Genomic DNA, 16,020 nt, shown 5'->3' on the forward strand with positions numbered 1-16,020 from the left:
ACCTTATCACCAATAATAATTATACGGTATTACAAAATGTGTGATGATGTGAATAATGAGCGTTGCTATGGAAGCAGCCAATACAAGGAGCCCGTGCGAACGTACATTGTACTCCAGAGGCATGTTCAGCTACCGGGCTCGTTCTATCTCAGAACGGACCATAAAAGATGCTAATTTCTTTGCGGTAACATTTTGTTAGCCCCCCTATGCCTGACTTACCCCCAATGAACATCCCCTGTCGCTAAATTACTTACAAACCATCCTCTCTCAGTATGTAGGGAGTGGTCGTCTGGTAATCAGTGTTTATGTAAGGCGGTGAGTCAGTTATTCAGACAGAAGCTGTTTTGACGCATTCCTAATCCCCACATTAAACATCCCATTGTGACAGATGAAGGAGTCTGCATTGTTGTAGCGAGGTCAGCAGGTTCTTGAACTTGAAGAATTATACGCCCAAAGTATGGGACCCACACCTCAGCCATCCACTTACTAATCAGGACCAGTACTATATCGGATTATCTGAAATAACAGAGCAGAGTTAAGTATTTTTGTTGTTTCAGTTCGCTCTGCATAAATGCCATTGGCCAGTCGGCCACTTCTGCACCGCGTGCTGCGATGTGATTAAGATGACGGAGACACTTGGCTTGTATGTGGTTACTTTTAGAGCGAACGTCATTCATTTCGTTTGTGAAACAACTTCTTGAATATGATTATGTGAATTTATCGGGTGAAAACATTTGCAATAAGTGGCATGGAGAAGAAAATAAAATGGGTTTTTTGGTACCAATCTTTCCCTTGCTAACCATAGCCTGCGTTCCGGTAATTCTAGTGGGAAAACAAAATAAAGACTAAAAATGTTTTGTTATACAAACAATTACGGCTTAGTGAACTCTATCAAGTGACTCTGGATGTTATTGCGTACAAAACATCTAATTGCCGGTGCTAGATGATATCTCAGTTCGTATCTCTGTGTTTTGCCATCCGTACCGAAAACCATCTGTGACTGGTATTATTCAAGAGAATTTATTAAGAATTCAAAACATGAAACTTGATCAACTCACGAAGTGAATAAACTTAAGTTAAATCAGTTGCCATAAGTGAAAAATTGTACAAATAATTTAAATCGAAGGGAAATTAAGGTAAGAAATTTGTATGTTATAAACCTTCATCAGCTTTATGTGTAAAGATTATTTCTTCATTGGACGTCTTTGCTCAGATTAATGTTGAAACAATGAATCCATTTCCATAGTTGACAAAATCTGTGTACGTTTGATATACACGACAATACAGCACATAAAATACGTGGATGCAGTTCGTGCCCCGATTGGTACTCGAACCCACAATCCCAGCGTTTAAACGGTCCAAGACGCATGAGCCTTGTTCCTCGCAGCTTCTGTCGTCGGCTAATAAATATGTTGTTAATAACGTTCTTGTCATAACATTGAACAAGATTATAAGTTCATGTACAGTGTAAAGTAAGCTCAACAGTTTCGTGTGATTTGAACCCATGTAAGTAAGATGGCACATTGCTGAAATCTGCAGAGCTAGGAGGTTCAGGGCACGTTTCTGCGTCCCTTATCTCTCTCTCTCTCTCTGCAATGTATAAAATCTGGACGTTTTGTAATGTTTATAAATAATCTGTAATGATGTGTGAAGTGTTACTATTTATAATTAAGCGTGACATTTCTTTTACCGTCGGATGTTTGCAATATGTAGGGGAGAAGGGGGCTTGTTCTTATAATTTTCAATTACGATTTTTTGTGCATTTATTCTTAAAATTTACAAAATTAACAATTACGGCTTCAGGTATTACTACTATTCGGCTATATTAATAACATTTTTTCAAATGCCTATTCTTTTTTGTTTCATCACAAAACTTGTTTATTTAAGAGAGATGATTTGTAACAAAGTGCCCTGTTATGGTGCTAGTTGTTACAGTGAAGGGGAAAATTGTTACAACACATTGTATTAGTAAACAGAAGGAACAATTCAGACCTTTTTTAAGTAACTAATTACCGACAATATACCAATTAACAATTAATTACAGAAATTAACTTCAAACTTCCAAATAAACAATGCAGAATAGGAGACATTGTTTCTCCATGATGTTTAAAAATTTATTAGTCCTCATTTTCTAATGCAGGCTGCAACTGATCCGTATACCTAACAAATGACCTGCTTACCCCCATTTGCGTTGCCTAAAGTTTTTAAGTGAGGTTGGGGAAAACAGTGGGAGAGCTGCAGCTTACCAGTACCAAAGAAACAAGAAAAGTCCAAAGATTCGAAGGTCTTCAGAGGTGACCCTCTCAGCTGACACAAAATCGACGAAGTCTATCTGAAATAATTCAATCAAAAATGTTAGATAATATGACATGAAGGCAGCTTTTCTACGCAGTAGTTTTGTCTGTCCTCATAATCGAATTGAATTTTCAGTTTATCTACAAATTCTTACCGAAATCTAGGCGCACGGTCAATCAAAGAACCTATTGCTCAGTGGCATTGTTGGTTCGCGTAGTGTTCCGTAGCATGAGCAGTTGTTTCTGATCACGTTCTTTGAAACATCTAAAGAACCTAACACGATCGAAAAGAGAAACGACTGCAACATGTTAGGTCCGCTTCGGTCGCCGCCTGCGGCTGCCAACACAAACCGGTCGAGTTCCACATCCCAGTGCAGTCAGTGTTTTGGTGTTTGTGAGCCTGTTTACAATGGATCAACTATTAATTACGTGTAATTGTGTATGGGCTGCTTCACTCTGCCAACTAAGGGAAGAATCGAGTTCACCCACCATTTTTTTTATGTAGATACGTCTTAGTTTTGTATGAAAAAATAGTAATTAATTTCCGTGTAAAATTGAGCAGATTTTAACAAGAGATGATTTTCGACAAGTTAGAAACATTATGAACTATTTATAAAGATGCGCTCAATTTAACAGATGAAGAAGACGAGCAGCCTTTTCTACGATGTCATCGACTCTGACATCATAGTCGTGACTTCATCCTAAGATACTTTCCCTCAAAATAACGTCATGTTTTATAGCTGACTTGAATGATTGAGAAGACCGTAATTAAAGAGCGCCATCTTCTCTGTTCTGTTTAATAAGCAATCTTGCAACGTCTTTTGACTTTGACCTAATCTGTGCGTTAAAATCAAAATAAAGTGAGAAAATGTATGTTTATGTATACATACTCAAACACGTGTTCTTCAGAATAAAGTAAATAAATATATACCCATAGCTGATTCTCAAAATCTTGAATAAAAACGTTACCCTCGGGTTATGTGTCAAACAGAGCTTGTTATCTTGTGAAAACTGTACGCATGCTTAAGTATTGAGACTGCTAGACGCTAAGAGTAAGCAGAATCTCATGTTCATGACATCTATAGCCTTCAGCCTCATCTGTCACGAGGCTAAGCTGTGTGACTGAATTTCTGCTCATTATCCTTAAGGCAGCGTAAATTCAACCTGTGTAAATACAGATACTATTTTCGAACGTCCCGCTAATGGCTATTCCTCTAAGGCGGAAGACTACGTCATACGGACCGTGGGTTTCTAGCAGAACCCACAAACCTACTGTCCAAATACATTAAACATAAACCTCATTCCAATTACAGTCAGTTGTTTCAGCACGCATTCATGGCACCACTGTAAAAATTTTACATTCGCATGTATTCACCGATTTGCTATGGTGCAGAATGTGAAACTACAATTTAGTTGTAAACTAATAGCTGAAGTAGAACCAGCTTTCGAAAAGTATGTTTTTGAAACTTTTAAAATTATCATACGAGGAAAATTGTTCAAAAAATGCAACAGTTTTACAACACGCTTTCGTCAGAATCCTTCAGCCAAATCTTACAACCTGGTACCCTACGGATTTTCATTCAACTTTCACTTTGACCGTTGTAACAAATAGACTATTGAAGGTGACAATACAAAAGTTTGTAGTAAGATGAATTATAAATATTGTATAAATTACCTGTGGAAAATTATTTATAAGTCAGTAATTTAAAACATGGCAGCGGTACTAAACTTTGAGTTGCATGTGACAAATGTAACGTAGAATACGCTCTTCACAATAAATAACAACACATTTACAATTTAAATAGATAAAAATGTTTTGGCTCTGACAGGTTTTGGTCATATAATCGTCTGTGCATGAGTAAAGCATGCTAACAAACAAACAAACTAAATTTAATTTTATTGTTTGATTATAAATTTACCTTCTTTGGACATAGCATTAACAGCACGCGTTTAGCTCTAGAAATTTACGCAATAGGAGAGTTCTGCCAGGAACTCTTTGTTTGATATCTGGAGACATGCTTAGGCCACTGCAGACATGTTCGTAGAAGAGACTGACTTCAAAAGCATATTGCAGATCTGAATTATAGGTTCACTCAACTATGACGTCATAGTTAATCGTGGCGCTGTAAAAACGTTACATTCCTTTGCACTGTATAAAATTTACACATCAGTGTGAGGTCTCTGTAGGAGACTTCCTGTGTTTTCTTCGTCTGCAACGTTCATTTAACCCCAAATTCAGTTCAGTTTATTTTTACAAAGAAATTTTTCACAAAAAGTTTACTTAAATTCCATGTAAGATAAAGTCAACATTGAGACAAGTTCAACACTTACGTCTTTATTGTTCTGGGTAATTTGCGTTTGGTACAATAAGTGAAAAGTCCACCATCGGTTGCCTTCCAATACTTACCGGTTTACCATTCATTACCTTATCTCATTCGACACTAAATATCCTGTGTAGTTGATATGGTCATTAGTTCTAAACCCTATAGGCGGATCTAATAAACTAATCAGATGAATGCCGTTATAATAATTTACAACCAGTCATTACACGGTCAGTATCTAATATTAAAGTACGTTATAAGACGTTTTACTTCTGTACTTGTAAAAGATATTTTGTTTGTCTGCTCACGTTGTTGGGTTATAGAACAATGTAAGAAAGAACAGATATAAATAACTGAAACATGGTTGTGTTCTGGGTTGTTGCGCCTTGTAGTCTTGTAGACGTTTACCGAAGTTTCAGAGGTCCTTGCTATCGCCCTGATGATGGAGGCAGCAAGGATATCTGAAACGTCGGTAAACGTCTACCAAACTACAAGGCGCAACAACTCAGAAGACAGCCATCTTCAGACTCACCGCCGTGAAAACCTCAAATCCTATATAAATAACTGCGATATGAACAATTGGTTATGATTGCAGTGGTTTATAAAACGCAGTCGACTAGCTTATCCGATATGACGAGCGTACGAACTTGAGCAGAAGTTGTCTTCAATCAGTGTAAATAATTCACGACTAAGCCCTTTGCTTTCCATTGTGTAGTAAGAACTTGTTGACTCTGACTTTAAGCTCCGGTGATTCAGCACGTTAAACTTTCAGTGGCTTGATGTGTGTTTTCTTTGGGTGTTATAGCCCACTCTGAGAGTTGTCATTTTCTGCAGCATTTCTCTGCCAGATTTTCTAGCATTTTTCGACATTCTACAATCTGTAATACTAACATGGCGGAAGAACAAACTTATTAGGTGGGGCTTGACATTAGCATAACTTGCAGTGGGAGATTTTTGGAATATACAAAATGTTGTTGTAGTAATGGGACGGTCACACAGCTCATTGAACTCTTGAAGAAATTTCCAAAGAGATTGACAAAATGCAAGGTTACAAGTGTATAAAGGCTTTTTGATCGCCCTGTTTCGCAGTCTAGTCTGGCGAAACGATGAATGGAATGTCACTGCCGCAAGCCCACATAGAAAGTTCAAATGCCAAATACTCACTTAATGTCACCAGCCATAACTCATAATTCATGCATCGTACTGAAGCTCAGAGTTCCCAAACTCGAATACAGTACATTCAAAGAAGAGGGTTTGGAATTGACCTGACATCTCGCATCCATGCGCCAAGCCCACTTTGGAGTATAGTTTCAAAAGGCGTGCTTTGAAAATTTATCTCTGAACACAGACTTCTGATATAGAAGCAAATATGTTGTTGTGGTAACTAACCACCAGCAGAAATAAATATTAAAGGCCACACAGACTGTATCCTTGGGACAGATCCACTCAGCCAATGGAACCCAGGGATCAATTAACCTGTTCAAAAGAGACGGTCATTGGTCCGTATTATGAGCCTAATAAATTCAGTCCACACCCTCCCATACAAATTTGGTTAAGATTCGTTTTAATATTATTCTCCCATCTATAAGTAGGTTGTTGTTATTTATTCTCGGCAGTCCAATACTCTGTATGCGTATTTCACCTCTCCCATACGTACTACATCTCTCTCCAATCTCATCTCTTTGATTTTTTACTGTGAATCTTATTCAGAGCGTTTAAAATAAAAGTTATGGGTTTAATTATACTTTTATTGTCTTTATGTTTTATATTACACAATGTACTATAAACGGAGAGGTTTGTTTTATATTCCACCCCAAGAAGATATAGCTTCTGCTGTACCTATTTGGTGAAGTAAAATCCCAACATGCAATTGAACTCCAACCATTCATTCCTCAGACCCTCACTCTACATCCTACTTAACTGATATTCTAAAATGTTAGAACCCTCAGAGTTCCTTGTGGGAGACCGCATGTTCGTTGCTTTGTGAGTTATTACTGCGTTCGTACTGTGGGAGTCAGCCGTGGGACGTAGACTGAACATGCTACTCTTTTCAGTAGCGGGTTGACTATACACGAACTTGCAGGTGCATTGTCTTCTGCACTCTGTCACATGTATTATTAATAGTTACATTAGCAGGAATGTTTGAAGAAATCAGTGCACCCAGCAGAGCAGCTGAAAGTATTTATGAAACATCCGCTTTTCTTTTCACAGAAAAAGCAAACTAAGTGAAAAACTTAAGACGCTTATAGTGTCATCATTTCATAGTCTGTTATCTCAAGAGTTTGTTTTTTCTAGGCATGCAGAACTTCCTCTAAGAGTTGGTTGTGTTGAATTTCAAAGAAAATTCCCTACGTTCTTCTAGACCTGTCAGTAGCATGTAGCCAGTATCGGGCGTTCGAGTCGCAACGAGGAAATTTTAAGACGAGAAGGCGTTTCTTTGTTGTCGTGTTTGTGAGACTGTTATATGATCACATGTAGTAAATATTTGAGAATCTGTACATGACGGGCCTTTCTTTGCTAAATATCATGTTTCCTGTTCTTATATTAGATATATGAGCGCGTAAAGATTTGTACTTCTGGGTTACGACGTCGTGTAGACTGGTAGGTAGATACCGACGTTTCGGAGAAACATACTGTTTCCATTTTCAGGCTTAAAGTGGTGATTGGTAAGTTGAGAGCTTATATAACGCCAATCACAGTCAAGGAATGAGAAGGAACCTTCTGAAACTTTTTCATCTTCAGTTTTGAAATCACAACGAAATTCCTGCAAATGAGCTCGCTCAGGTCACTCATAAAAAACATTGGCTCCTCAGTTTTATGAGAAAATAAGCCACTTCTCGCCTGGCTACTCTTCACGTAAATTGCTCAAGGACAGCCCTTTCTTCTGTGCAAGTAACTTAATTTCAGCCCAACAGAACGCTTTTCTGTGGATACATCTTGAGAGCAAGCAGAGTACAAGATATTGATAGGCTTATGGTGTAATTAATAATTTCAGAAATTGCTTCATGTAAGAAAGCCGTATCTCCTAACGCTTTTAGACATCACAACATAATAGAATGGCAGCATACTAATGGCCCTTGACAGAAATTATATATGAATTAGAGACTCTTTCCCTCGAGCGATATAGCTAAGAAAAAATGTTTGTGTTTACGTGGATTTTTTATAGCATGCACCAGTTTCAAAGAAGCCTTACGGGCAAAATGGTAATGCAATAGCATAGTTCCCTTAATGGGCACAAGGGCATACAGAAACATCTTGACATAAATCACTTCACGTTGGTTTGAAATTTAATGAGCATGTCTGTAGTTGCAAAGAACGCATGAGGAGAGACTGTATTCCTTTGCGGAATTATTTATTTCCGATAGAACGTCCGGTCTGCCCAGTGTAGACTTTGCCGCCCACTTTTGAAATTCCTTCCACGGTTATAATGATGGTAATTTTAATCAGGTTGCATTTGTGAGGTTAGGATCGGTGAGTGATCTTGGTCATGCTATGTTATTAAAATAATTCATTATCGGTTAGTGATGTCTGAGTACAGTAATGACATTTGTCATGCTCGGTTAGTGATGTTGCTGAGGCTAGGCTTCAGACCATACATTTAAAGATACTGTACGAATTATATTTAGGGATGAAATGTTGCATGGATATCCAAATGCTGACAGATAAATATTGGCTAATGCTAAGCCGTCTTATAATTTCATTACTAACAGTGGGAAAGTTTGTTTTAAAATCAATAGCCATGTACTTGCATGCGCCATATTATTTCTTAATACAGTATGTCAATTTAGCAGAAACTCTTAATGTTAATTTGCAGAAGTACTGAATAATTCCACTTTCATCATCGATGAAGCCTTGATCTCAAAAATGGCATTTTCTCAAGAAACAGAGAAACATTTGTATAATTTGAAAGAATCTAATTTCATTTGTGTTTATGAGAGTTTTATTAGTTTCAACTGTTGAGCCTATTTTTCAAGTCCTTATATTCCATTACTTATGAAGTTAACTGTTCCTGGTATATAATTAAATTCTAAGTGATTTATTTTAAACTGGAAAGCCATGGCCATATTGTATATGTACAAAATACAGTACTTGTTTTCTAGAAACAAAGGGAAGATAATATAATCAAAGTTTCTGGAAGATGTAATAAAATTATTTAATTGCATTTAGTCCATTATTGTCTTTCTTGCATTAAAATCTTTTTGTTGGAGTAGAATACAGTACAAAACTCCCTTGCTGAGCTACAATAGCAGTAAAGAAAGAACTCTATGTTGTGTGTTGCTTTTTTTAATTTTCCTTTCAGAACTGAATAGTCTATCAGAAAACAATGGACCATGTGCAGACTATAAACCTGGAGAAGATGATCTCCAAGCATTTGATTTCATACGCAAGTTTCGATTGGATGTCTTGGAGACTCAGTATCCAGGAGTCACAAGAGTCAGGGGATCAAATCGAATGCAGACAGCATATCGACTAGACAGAGATGCTGATCTGACACTGCCAACTAGGTAACACTCATCTTTCCTTTCTCTAACAGCACAGCTTTGAATCTACAACAATAAAGTGCTGCATTTAAGAAACTCATATTCAAGAACTGTTATTGTTACATTTCTGTGTAGAATATTATGATACATTTTTGTGAAATTTGCTTTGCCAAAAATTGAAGACTAGTTCAATTGTTATTTAACACTAAAGATTAAGAAGTTACAGGTTATGTGCAAATTATAAATTGCATGTTTAGATATTGATATAAAATTTTCAAATAAGCAGCTGGCACTGTACATATACACATTGTGTGTTTGAACTACGAAGTCCTTGAGACAGGATCAAGGATTTAATTATTTTAAATTTACCATTTGATTGCAGGGATGTCTTTCCATTGGGCCTACCTGAACAATTTTCATTCATCAGTACATTTCGAACTCGAAAATTGGCAAAGAGCCCTTGGCATATAATTAGAATATCTGACATTCAAAACAAACCTCAGTTCCTCATCACTTTAAATCCAAGGAAGGAGTCAATTGAGTTTTCCATAACAAATTTTGAAGGGAGACTTCAGACGCTTGTCTTCAATAAGGCACCGGTAAGATGCAATATGCAATAATATGAATACAAGTAAGAACTTATGCTATTACTGCAGCCAATATTGTATTTAATTAATATGATAAATTGAATGTCCTGAAAGTTATATAAAAATGAGTCCATATAAGTTCATTTATTTTAACATAAATGACTCACAAGATTTGATTAATTTTGTTTTGATTTTAAAATTATCAGCTTAAAATTGACAATGTCATTTTCAGAATTTCAGGGTAATGGTACTCAAATATGGATTACGTATGTACAACTGAAAGTTTTGGCTGTTTTAATATGTGACATACTATTAAGACAAATTTGAATTTATTTATTTATTTTAACTTTAAGTTTGGTGTACTCAGATTGACAGTGAATTGGAATATGTTTTTTTAATGTTGGATTAAGTCAGACTGAGGAATTAAAAAGTAAACTTTCTGTTAATAAAATCTTCTTAGGCTATCAGCTGTATCAGTTGGTTAAACATCACTGATGTATCAGAAACCATCTATGTTACCATGAGGTCTATGATGTATTTGTGTGATGGGGACGGAGATGGTCCCTCAAATGTTGGTGTGTGTGTGTGTATACAAATGCACTCTATGTACCCTTAAACACCTTCAACACAGAAAGTGTAATGTATGATCTGAAGTTTTCCCAGCAACTAACACAACAAAGTAATTACAATGTTGATTCTTGGTTTTTCTTTTATGTCACTTTTCATACAGTCTGTTCACTTGAACAATATATTTTGGCCAAATGTAGCTATCATCAAGTTCAGCTGTCTGCTTTTATTTTATTACATTAGGGATCATTTTATCTATTCTCGATGTCAATAAATAATGATAAAATTACGTGTTATAATGTTTTAAAATGGTTAAGAAGTTAAAAATTATAAAAATGTTAAGTTTTTTTTTTTCACAGCTTGGTGAGTCCTAGTGTGTTTGATCTGAGTGGTATATGTTGTGGTACATTGTTGTAGAATGGTAATTCTAACATTTACAAATAATTCTTTCTTCCAATGAGTACCCTTTTATAATATAGGGTTGTAGAATGGACTGGTATAAACAAACTCATGGTTACTCTTCAGTACAGGTGTTATGTGTAAATATTTAGCTTCTCATGTGTGTGACATACTGAAGGAGTAATTTCTCCTGCAAATAATCTGTTCCATGAGTTAGAAGGTTTTGTGTGAGTCCAATCTCTCCTGATTTGTTGCTGGTAGGTATTTGACAAGAACTGGCACAAGCTCCATTTTGGAGTGTACAGAGACCAGGTAGTGCTGTATGTGGATTGTGAACAGAATATGGCAGAGTTTCTGGAACCACGCGGCCCTATTGATGTTAATGGTGACATCACGATATCCAAACTTGCTGGAAGTCGCAACACTGTGCCTGTATGTATCAGTTTTCATTGTTTACAGTTTACATCAGGTATGATTTTACGTAGGAGGTAAAGGGAGCACAAGACAGCTAATCCTCAGTCTGTTATATGCTTACAATCTGAATGCTTTAGAAGTAACCTGCAGTCTTATGTTCTAACTTAGATTAGTTTCACATAATGAATATGTAAATAAATGTGTACTAAATTTGTGTAATTTTAGATGTATAAAGTCACCCAAAGCTGTTAACGTTTACTGACCCTGTGTCATGCCTTATGTGTAGTCAGCTGGCCATGCATTTCACTACCATTCACCTTTACTGTTAACCCTAGACATAAAGACTGACTAGCATCCTATAGTACAGGGCTTTAAATTACATTTTCCCATACAATAAATATTAAGATCCCTAATATTGGTGGCTCTTATGTGTTAATACTCAATGAACCCCTCAGTCAGTAAATCCAATAAATATATATATATAAGATGTAGGGCAAATTTTTTTGTTCATAAATTAGCCTTAAAATAATAGTTTAGCATGAAGAATTTGCAGTTATGAAGTTTTCTAATGAAACCTCTGAATCACAATTTGTAACTAAGGTGTATTGCACCAGCACAAATTAATAAAACTGACATGAAATACGAATATTATGAAAACCCCTCATTTAAAAAAAAATTGACAGTAAAAGTTAGATATTGGTTTGCATAAAATTATGCCAACATGAATTAAGTTCTTTAATTGTATTATTAAATTGGAAATGTTTCCTTAGTTGTAAGTCAGTTACAAAATGATGTTACACGGTCTCCACCATTGTTATAAAATATAATTTCATTATACCTTAGTAACTGCAAGAACATGTTCTGTCAGCATAGGATGGAAGTCTATGAATAGACATAAATATGAAGACAGTTTCACCAGGGAAAGATAATGAATCCTATTATAGGAACAAAGTATTTTGCTCTTTTCGTGAACCTAGCTGTGTGCAAACTAGTGTTAGTCTAGTTGGTCAAAAATTACTACAGTTATGTCACTGTTTATATAAAATGTTGTTGACTGCCCTTCAATAAATTAAACCTCTACCCATACACATTTTAACCCTTCCTAACTTAACCTTTATTAACTTCTCTTACCACTACAAAGTGCACCACATTTTGCACTGTTACATGATGCAATGCACAAAACTAACCTCGGTTTTTGTCTTTGTTTGTTTTACAGGTCTCACAACTTGTAAGTATCATCTAACATTAATTTCATCTAATAAAATGCTGTAACAAACTGATTGGCACTATGAACTTACCTCAAGTGAACCTTATTGCCTGTAATTATAGTGTTTTTAGTGTATAATTGTAGTTTCATTGGTTCCAGAATTAATTGTTTGGCTCAGAACATGTCAGAAGTTAGATGTCTGGTAGTTGAATGTCAGCTGCTACAAAATCACTATGTTATACAACTAAATAAAATACACTTTTTGTAAGTTAGAAATGTTATGTGTATTACATTGTGAAAGAGGAATGAAGTGAAAGACGGCCTTTCAAGTTACATAGACCTAATTGGCTGGATTGAAGACATATGTGTTTCAGGACTTCAGTTTTTTGACGAATGAGTACCTATTTAGGAGAAAATAACAGTTAGATAAAAGTGAATTTAAAGTAATGTTTAATAATAGGTAATGGATATTGTAAGCGATAAACAATTGCAGGAAACTGAAAACATAAGTCACAATATGAAATAAAAATACCACACAACTACAATTATGACAATTTTACTATAGTTGGAAGATGTTTTGTAATATTGTCTGTTGAAACAGAACAGTTTATAGTTTGATTCTTTCATAATAAACTTTTATTTCAAAGAGTATTTCTTGGTCCCAGTAAGCATACTGCTTAATATTGGTATGATTTCAGATTGATCTTCAGTGGATGGTGCTGAGTTGTGACCCAACACGCCCAGAAAGGGAAAGCTGTGATGAGTTGCCTGTAAGTCCCTAAATTACATTATTATAGCTAGGAGGCTAATTGTTTGTTGTGGTTATTTGTTTCAGAATTGTTCAGGATTCTGCAAATTTCATATTAATTCTATTTGAAACAAGGAAGAATTTTTAAAGCAGAAAAAGAAACCTTGTGACAAAGTGCTAGCCTAATAACAAATAGGAACTGGGTTCAATCTTAGGCATTGCCACTAATATTAAATATAAAAAGTAATGAGAATTGACATCCTGTCACCTGAAGGAGGAAGTATAGTAAAGTTCAAAAACATCATGTGTATTAAATGCAGGTCTAAACAATGGGCAGTGTCCAACATAATATTAGTAAATGAATCAATCATTGACACACACCTAGAGAATCATAGGATGAGTTCTCTTTATGTTTGAATAACTTGGACATTTACCATTATTTTGGGACAAAGATTAATCATACACAACTCTTTGTTCTCGTTCTTGCAATTTTCAGAGATTTATCACTCTCATATTCTGTAACTATTGATCAATCCAATATCTTTCAAATTATTTCCTTTCATTCCTTTATCAGTTTCCTCCAACCACTTTTATTTTCCTATCTTCCCTCTCCACATCTTCCAACTGGTCCATTGAATTACTTATTTTGGGCTTCTGATTTTTTTGCTGTATGTCATGACTGTCACAAAATTTTGGCTTTATCCTATACACAAGATTTTAATTAAAATCAATACTTTCTCCAACTGTTTCAATTCTGAAATTTTTTCTTCTTCTTGGTGAAGAATATACCGTACTGTTTTGATAAACATTTTGCACATGCAGCTGTTAGTTTATATTTCTTGCATTGTGATAATATCTAAATTTTACTGCCATAAAAAGGGATGGAAAAGCATTTGTTTTGTACAATTTTAGTCTTGAGCCTATTTAAATTAGATTACATTTTGGATTATTATTAGGAATTTCTAAAATTTATAAACATTTGTAACTTTGGAATTTCTGTTTTTCTTTCCTTGATATTATCTTCAGAGTCAATCTGAGAATGGAGACAGAGCAAGTCTCAAAACTTTTTTATCTAAATTTTGATGTGATAACCCAAGGTGATTTTAGCACATTACCATGTATGCTCCAATCTTACTAAATTTATGAATGTTAAACTGAGTTAATGACAGAGGGCAGCGTTATCTTCAGGCATTGAAATTTCTTTCTCTGTGTAATTTTTGTCAACTTTTATTAATTTCAATTTAATTTTAATAGTAGATATAAATCTCTTCTAATGTATTAAAATGATATATAAGTCAGTTATTAATCAAAATCTTTTTCAAATGTTTCAGAGAAGCAGTCCATTGCCAGCTACTCCATCTTGTGAGGTAGTGTGTCCCCAGGGCCCACCTGGCTTTAATGGCACTGATGTAAGTGGCTCACCCAAAATAAAAATTTGTAAAAAGGAATAACAACATTTATATAAAATTCAGCAGCCATTATTATTTACAAAGAAATAAATTTGTGTCTATGTAGTGAAAATACAATTCATGCTCTTTACACATAAATGTAGTCATAATATCTACAATCAAATTTATATTTTTACTGATTTTTGTAATGTATACAACTCATAATGATTTGCTGCCTCAAAAACTCAGTATTTAACTTTATTATGACTGTAACAAGTAGTGTCATAAAGGTTCCCTCTTGCTGACAACATATATAATGGAAATCGTCAGTGCCTTGAATATGCCTCAATGTAGAGTAATCGCATTGAGAGCAGATTAAATTCAAGATGCACAGTTATTATAATTCTGGTTTCTTTGACACACTGTTGTAAACATATTTTTTAAATTAATTTTAATTTTCAAGGTGGTTTAAAAATCCAAGTTTTTCTCTTCAAACTAAATGTGACCAAATTATTTTTTTTTCCTGTCATTTGGTGCATGATGGAAGGGAGACATTTGAATTTTAACCATTTAACCATCATTCAAGTTATCTTTTACCAACAAAAAAGAAAGAAGTATGTTTTGTTCAAAATCTGAGATTAAATCAAAATCTCATAAATATGAAAAACAGATTACATTTGAGTATGGTTTAGATCTGGCAATGTACACGGAGGATAAATTATACCTTAACGCTTTAATTTCCCACATGAAAATATAAACTGCAATGATACCACGCTTTTGTTCCAGTCAACTACATGTGTGTGTGTAAATATAAAATTATTTCTATGAATGTACATTTCAGGAGAAATCTCCAGTGTTTAAATACTGAAGTTTTGTTTTCAGTGTTTAACTCATGGTCTCTCTACCATTGAATTTACCTTGGTTTGTCTAGATTGCTTAAGTACTTTCTTACTCAGAAAGGTGAGTGATCCAAAAGTTTTGTTTTTAATGTTTCTTGTGTTTGTGTTGTGAAACTGTTTGATTGTGAAAGGGTACAAATGGACCACCAGGCCTTCCAGGTGTCCCTGGTCCTCAAGGTGCACCAGGCATCAGAGGGCAGAGGGGCACACATGGTGAAGCAGGAGAGCCTGGATTGCCAGTACGTCATGTGAACATCATACACATCAAAATCGTTCCAATTTGTCTAACAGATTTTGTAGTTTGTTGTATTATTAATACTAAGGTTTTCTGTAAGCTTTAGTTGATGGTATTCGTAATTAAATCCGAGAAAGATTGAGTGGTTTTAAACAAATTCGTTGATTCAAATTAAATTAAATTCTCCATTTATAAGGAATATTTTATATCATGCAAGTCTACAGTAACTTAAAAAGAAATTCCTTTTATAAAATTAACTCAGCGTGTATTACCAGTGACCTGTCTTGACTTGATTGCTGGATAAAGATAAAAGCTGACTCCACAAATCCGATTCACTGGCCATTCTGCTCTTTAGCAAGTTACTATCCTTGATTTATGTAATAACATGCAGTTCTAAAATTGTGTACATTTTAATGCAGGATATGAAGGTCCAACTTTCATTATGTCATTTACTTTTATTATTTTTTTAGTTATATACAT

The 16,020-nt window shown here is 35.0% G+C and overlaps 1 protein-coding gene across 6 annotated transcripts in view; it reads left to right on the forward strand.

Annotated features, from left to right (window-relative positions):
* LOC110833266 (uncharacterized) overlaps positions 1-16,020 on the forward strand; it is a 167,595-nt gene that overhangs the window by 129,969 nt on the left and 21,606 nt on the right. For 5 of the 6 annotated variants that reach the window (XM_087342900.1, XM_087342901.1, XM_087342904.1 and 2 more), the window contains 6 exons: positions 8,916-9,120; positions 9,479-9,695; positions 10,911-11,081; positions 12,969-13,040; positions 14,350-14,427; positions 15,437-15,544. In XM_087342900.1, the coding sequence (XP_087199026.1) occupies positions 8,916-9,120; positions 9,479-9,695; positions 10,911-11,081; positions 12,969-13,040; positions 14,350-14,427; positions 15,437-15,544 (851 nt within the window). The remainder of the gene's footprint in view (positions 1-8,915; positions 9,121-9,478; positions 9,696-10,910; positions 11,082-12,968; positions 13,041-14,349; positions 14,428-15,436; positions 15,545-16,020) is intronic. The other variant, XM_087342902.1, reaches the window with a different exon arrangement.

The sequence above is a fragment of the Zootermopsis nevadensis genome, unplaced genomic scaffold (genome assembly GCF_977971745.1).
Source record: "Zootermopsis nevadensis isolate Lab colony 2312 unplaced genomic scaffold, Znev_1.0 Znev_ptg000004l, whole genome shotgun sequence".
NCBI classification, from domain to species: domain Eukaryota; kingdom Metazoa; phylum Arthropoda; class Insecta; order Blattodea; family Termopsidae; genus Zootermopsis; species Zootermopsis nevadensis.